Source organism: Atta colombica, unplaced genomic scaffold, assembly GCF_001594045.1.
Source record: "Atta colombica isolate Treedump-2 unplaced genomic scaffold, Acol1.0 scaffold293, whole genome shotgun sequence".
NCBI classification, from domain to species: Eukaryota; Metazoa; Arthropoda; class Insecta; order Hymenoptera; family Formicidae; genus Atta; species Atta colombica.
The window spans coordinates 1,383,364-1,389,732 of NW_017259396.1; the positions used below are offsets into that span (position 1 = coordinate 1,383,364).

Genomic DNA, 6,369 nt, shown 5'->3' on the forward strand with positions numbered 1-6,369 from the left:
TATATATATATATTACAAAAAAATATGAATGCTTAATTTATGTATATTATTTAATTAGTTTAATACAGGTTTATTTGTTGTAGAAGTGCATGAAAGTGCATGAAGGGAAGTATAAGTACAGTTTAAAAGATGAACCACTATGCATGAAATTGTGTACTTCCGCCATATTGACGCAACATTTTAAAAATTATTTGCGATACTTTATAAAGCCAATTATTTTACCTGCATCGATACGGAGGTGCCGGTGATCGGCGTGCTTGGGGATGGAGTCTGCTCGACGTTAGTCATTGTGGCGCTTTCTCCTTCTCCTCCTCCTCCACCCTCCCCGGTAGGCTCCGTGGTACTCATTGCTGTAACATCATACATTATTAGATAGCCTTGAGAAATAATCTTTTTTTCTTTAGTAATTTTCTGCTATTTGTTAATCAATATATCCCTAGTTATATCCAAGGTTGCGCAGTTGATGATCAATCAGAAATTAACCCAAAATAGCTAATATAAAATCATTATTAGAAATTTATCCCAATAAAAAATTTATCCTAAAATTATATTCGACTGCCATTATGCGCAATGTTTTATCTTGATATATTTTTCTCATAAATATGTCATATATCATCAACGATCAATAATTAATCTTAGAAACCCTGTAATTATAACAAGGAATCTAGCACAGCCAATAATTTATCTTACAATTAGAAATTCTTTAATCAGAGTCTAATTATAACAAGAGGTCTGGCACCATTTCTCTTAAAATCGTGCGAGAGAAGATATGTTATATCTCACTCTGCAGCGATGCAAGAGAAAAAAAGATATATGTTATCTCACTCTGACTAACATGAATTGACGAAAAATGTCAAATCAATAAGTTATTATTTTATGTCCAAACTTTGATTTTAGATATCTCTATAATTGATCTTAAAAGAATTTATTTTTTAATCAATTTGAACAGATATGGTAATTTTGATTGAACCGGTGAACACGCGATAAGGAAAATAATAGTTACAGATAATCTGGTTATCGACAGCCTGCTGATCGCTTGATAGGTGAGAAGTTATTTCACCATTAGATTGTAGCTACTTTCTCATTTAAATCTAATCGGCCTTTTAAGCGCCGCCACTTAATCTTCTTTTCACGACGGCTATTCAATCACTGACGCGATATATTCAGCTTTTAAATCTTAAATAGCCAAGATCATAACACTTAGAGTAAACGAAAAGAAAATTACGTTATTACGGTGAATCTCGCGCGAAAGAAAATATAAAATAAAAAATTATTCTAATATCTTCGTGAGATTTAAATTTTCATATCCCGTTAGGGCAAAGCTCCGGCTTAACGTTATCATGGATACCACTATTCTTTATTAGTGTAGATACTATACTACACGCTACACGCATGCTGCTAATTGCAATATCCAACGCGGTCAGTCGAGACGAAGAAACGAAAGCTTCAGCCGGTCGATTCGTGTTCCACTATTGCTCTGATTATTCGTTAAATCTTTTGCCGCGCCATCGTCTGTCTAACAAATGGCTCCATACACTCATATGGATGCTCCATCTGCAATGCGTACGAAAGATGAGAGATGAAATGGAGTCGGAGCCGAAATAGAAGTGGCAAGGGTCGAGGAGAAGCTTAATGCCAAGAGGGTTGGCGGTACACAAAGTGTACCGCTCTGCCTCCCGCCTCACTCCTATTCCTTATATCGAAATGCGGCCGTAATTCCTTCTCCATACAAACTGCATAGTCTCGATATTACCCTTTAATACTCGCTTTATGGTCGACGAACGTATGCACTGGGGAAACTTTATGATGGACGATCAAACGTTGAAAATCCTCGGCAAACTTCTCCAATCGCGGTAACACATACAGAATTCATTAACAATCCTAACCATTTCATAAATCTGCGACTACAAATTTGAGAAGGAGATACCGATTCCACTTCAGTCAATTCCAACGATGTTTATTGTTAATACAAACTTTTGAATAATTCTCAAGAATAGTTCGTGGAGTTTATTTCTCAATGAGATTCAAGTATTCGTAAGTCTATTCTTCTAACATCTACAACAATTCTCATAGCAATATATCGTATCTAGATTCGGAGATATGTATATATATACGTACGAGAATTCAAATGGAAATCAAATATTACTAGCCGGTCGCCAAATCGAAGATCTCAAGGCGAAGGCTGCACACGGGTGGCCCTGCGCACTTTTCTGCAGTTAAGCCGAACGTCGATGAGCTTCCCGTCGAAACCCTACGAGAGACCGAGCTTTTTCCGTAGAAAGGGAAATCAGTTTTCCGGGAAGGGGAAGTCTGGGAAGCCTCATATATTCACTGTGGAATTTGCAGGTCCACGGAATTTCCAATATTTTACGATCGCAGAAGAATGTCGGGAAACGATCCAACGAGGAGATTGCTGCCTCCTCGACGAGTCGGCGCCGTAGTCGTACCGCACGCACGCACGTCGACGAAGCCGGTATTGCGCAGGAATTACACAAGCCCTCCGTATAACGTTATTACATCCTAACGGACTTAATGCGCAGGACGGGCACAATGCCGGGTGCTCCGCATAGTCCTTAGATCATTGATCCAAATTCGACTGGAGTCAAGACGAGGGGAACAACCGAAAGTCTTACGTGGCCGAATCACGATCGATCCATGCGAAATGTACTGTGGTCATGAAGGGATGATGCCGATACCTTCTGTTAGACATCAGGATAGATAGCACTGTTCGATAAAGTTTTTCTGTTCGTTTGCTTTTAAAAGAGTATGCTTTTATCGAGAAGATATCGAGTTACAAGTTATTCCAATACCAGAAGTAATGAAGATGACCGGCGAACGAGAATTGATTGCATCCCGGTGAAACTTTCAGGACGAAACCACCCCACCACGCACCGTGCACTGCAGTACAACCCCTTAGTAACAGATCACCCCCTCTCGCGAGACATCCAGCAATAGTGGTGACGGCGGTAGTGGCGGCGGGTGGTGTGCCGACCGATAAAATCCATACGTCATATAGCAGGCGAGGAAATCGTCAGCAGAAATTTCGTCAGGGTTGCATACGCCTTAACCGTCCGTCTGTCCGTCCGTCCGTCGTTACTATCGTGACCCGGTTAAATGGTAGGTCGCCGACACGGCGACGGATAGCGAATTTCGATCGGTTCGAGTCTATCAAGCTCTCGGCCTTTCTATATAGTAGCGTACTCACCTGGTTACTCGTTACACTCCCCCAGCAATATTCCTGTGTACCACGAGCCGAGATAGCCTCGAATGAATCGAATTCCAAGTTCCGGAAGTATTCTGGAGAGCTGTTACCACTGCGGTAATAGGCGAACGACGTCCGTGACTAACGGGATGTCCTTCGAAGGAAAAGGATGCCGCGCGTTGGAGACTGTCCGTCTCCAAGTTGTCAATCCCTTCGTCTGCTTTCTCGAGGCCCAATGGGAGATGGAGCGGCACACCTCTCTTGCTCCTTTCGCGCACCGCGAAAAGTACTGTACCAGACGCAGAGATCGGAACGATTGAGAATGGGTGAGATTAAAGCGAGGGGAGGGGGGAGGGGGGAAGCAACGTAGAGAAAAGTAATAGACAAGGAAAGAAGATAGAAAAGAAATAGGAAAGGTAAGAGAGAGACAGATAGAACAGAAAAAAAAGAGCGAATGATAGAACTCGTATGAAGCACAGTGACGTACGTTATACGTGTCTCTATGTATCGAAGTACAGCGGTGCTACAACACCGGGCGTCCCGAAGACGACGGGGGTTGCGAGCGGACGGGCGAGAGACCGAACGAGAGAGAGGAGGGTCCGAGAGATAGAGAACTACACGGAGACCGGCGTAGAGAGATCAACGGATGGCCTTCGATGGCGAACGACGTTTCGTTGTCCAATACGGAAGCCTCTCCGTCGAGTGCACGTCGGAAACGTACGGACGCGAAATCCTCCTCTCCTCGACGGGCCCTGTCCCCTGCTGTCGACGGCGGCGAGAGCGAGGGCGACGGCGACGACGAAGGTGACGGCGACGATTTTCACAGTGCTTGTTGCGGCCTCTCGATTATCAAAGCTCGGCAGCAACACTCGCGTTGCGGGCTGCCGGCTCTCTGACGGGAGAACTCGCGGCGCTGCGGCCCCCTGCGTCGGTGGCGGCGGTGACGGCGGCGTTGGCGGTGGAAAACCCTCCTACCCCCCCTGTCGCGACGCACCTATCAACATCCCCACTAGTCGTGCGGCGCGATTGGTCGTCCGCGCAGCCGGGCCTACTATCGCCACCGTCGTCGCGCCGGTCTATACACCGTCAGGGACGATCACCACGTATAGAACGCTTCTGGGTATATTGTACGTGACCGGAGTTTGTCTGGGTGTCGCGTGAACCGAGTGGCAAAGGCTGTTGCGGGGAGGTCTGAGAGGAAAGGCGACTATCAGACTAGCCGGCAGGAACCGGCGAAATGACAATTAGATATAACGGAAGTGACGTAACGACCGTCAGATCAAAGAATTCCCGAAGCGATCATAAAGGTGGGCTTCTCTCCTTCGATGGCGGTCGCTAAGTTATAAGAGCAGAGATAATGAGGATCAAGACTTACATGCACTTTGTACTCGCATAGAATCGGTAGACTCACGCGTTGGGGATGACGGTAAAGATCAATCGACAAACGGGCGTGCCCGGGATTGTAATATTCGCGGATATTGTAACGCCTTGGAAATTGGCTTAACGTAATGGTAATGGAGTCAGGAACATGTGATAGATAGAGGCAATTAGCGGTCTTCGTTTTGGTTCCATTCCTATGATTAGAATGCGGCCGAAAATTATCCCGCGATTATCCTCCACAGATTTCGTGAAAGGTTCAAATTCGGACAAATTGAAATTACTATGTCTAATAGCGAATATTTATATTCTTAAATGCGATTCTGTTAGTCGGTAACTTGCAAATTGGCTGAAATGATCTCGTTGAATGGTCAGACTGAATGACCTTGCTGGATTATGAAAGACGGCATCCAACAGAACGAATGCAATTATGACAAGTGGAGAGACCGGGTGATGCATTACTCCAATAGATTACCGAACAAAAATAGGTTTTTGCCTTTGGCCATTTTGTTTCCGTAAAACTAGTAATTCATCAATCAACTTGGCATCCTTTACAAGCTGTACAACAAGAGGAACATGAAGTACAACTAAATGCAACATAATAGCGAAAAATATAAATGTCTATTTTAAAAGATAAAATATAAGCTGAACAATTTGTTCTTAAAATCTCATTGTTTATGCGATTATCGAGGAATATTATAGATAAATAATTATATATATCTAATATAAATAACTCATACGTGATAAATTGATATGTTTAATCATTATTTTTAAATGACAATTTTGGCCAATGTTTTTTTCTAATATTTATCGCAATCATTATCAATGATTCAAGTCAACAATTTTATGAGACACTTACGACTATATAACTGACTTATTTTTGCTCATTCGCTGGTTAGAAGTCACGAATTTTATCGGTTCTGAAAGAAATATCTCTCCACATGGATGACAGGTTCACGTCATTTGGGCTTAGCACATCACACACTCGAGCTCAATACACTTTCATACATTAACACATCATATAGATGGATAAATAGATAAAACGTTTATTGTATCGTTCTAAGGCGAGCTCTTTAAGAACATATAAATAATCATAATATAAAGAACAAAGAAAATAATTTACAGAAAGAAGTAATGTACAAACGAAAGAAGAAAATAATATAAAAGCAAAGAAAAAAAATACGCAACAAAGAAAATGAAATATGAAAAAATAATTTAAAAAATAAAGAGGAATTAAATAAAATATAAAACGATAAAAAAGTAAACAAAAAAAATTCATATGTAGATTCTTTTACATGTTTTTTTAAATAATTCTATAAACATTTTAGATAAAATATAGAAATAACAGACAACTAGGTTAAAAAGAATAAAAACAAGACCAATAAGTGTCATATCGTATTTTATTAAAACAAGAGTTAAGTTAGAATTTATTTGCATTTATAAAATCGCTCTCTCTCTCTCTCTCTCTCTCTCTCTCTCTCTCTCTCACACACACACTCACAATCAGATAAAAATGTAGAAAGTCGATATTCTTTGTGTTATGTGCCGGGAGACAAAATGGTGACATGTCGGAAAAGTATAGGATTGGCGGAAAGGTGAGTTTGGGATTGCCATTCTTGTATCTGAAGAATTTCCTTCCGACTTGATTCCGTACGACAGCTAGAATAATAGTATCTGGAAGCTGCTGTAGGGGCGAAACTTCGAAAAGCGGATTCGCTAGTTCCACTTTTCACGAGCGAGACTCACACCGCTCTAAAATCAGATAGGAATTCGGTGCAAAAAAGAAAAGT

At 41.6% G+C, this 6,369-nt stretch overlaps 1 protein-coding gene across 4 annotated transcripts in view; it reads right to left on the reverse strand.

Annotated features, from left to right (window-relative positions):
* The window catches only part of LOC108690056 (microtubule-associated protein futsch), a 55,372-nt gene extending 51,530 nt beyond the window's left edge, over positions 1-3,842 (reverse strand). For 3 of the 4 annotated variants that reach the window (XM_018197133.1, XM_018197132.1, XM_018197130.1), the window contains exons 1-3: positions 3,690-3,842; positions 3,206-3,491; positions 223-350 (exon numbers count right to left, since the gene is read on the reverse strand). In XM_018197133.1, the coding sequence (XP_018052622.1) occupies positions 223-348 (126 nt within the window). In that variant the 5' untranslated portion in view covers positions 349-350; positions 3,206-3,491; positions 3,690-3,842. Of the gene's footprint in view, positions 1-222; positions 351-2,118; positions 2,146-3,205; positions 3,492-3,689 lie in introns of those variants that run through there. The other variant, XM_018197131.1, reaches the window with a different exon arrangement.
* Between the last annotated feature and the right edge of the window lie 2,527 nt (positions 3,843-6,369).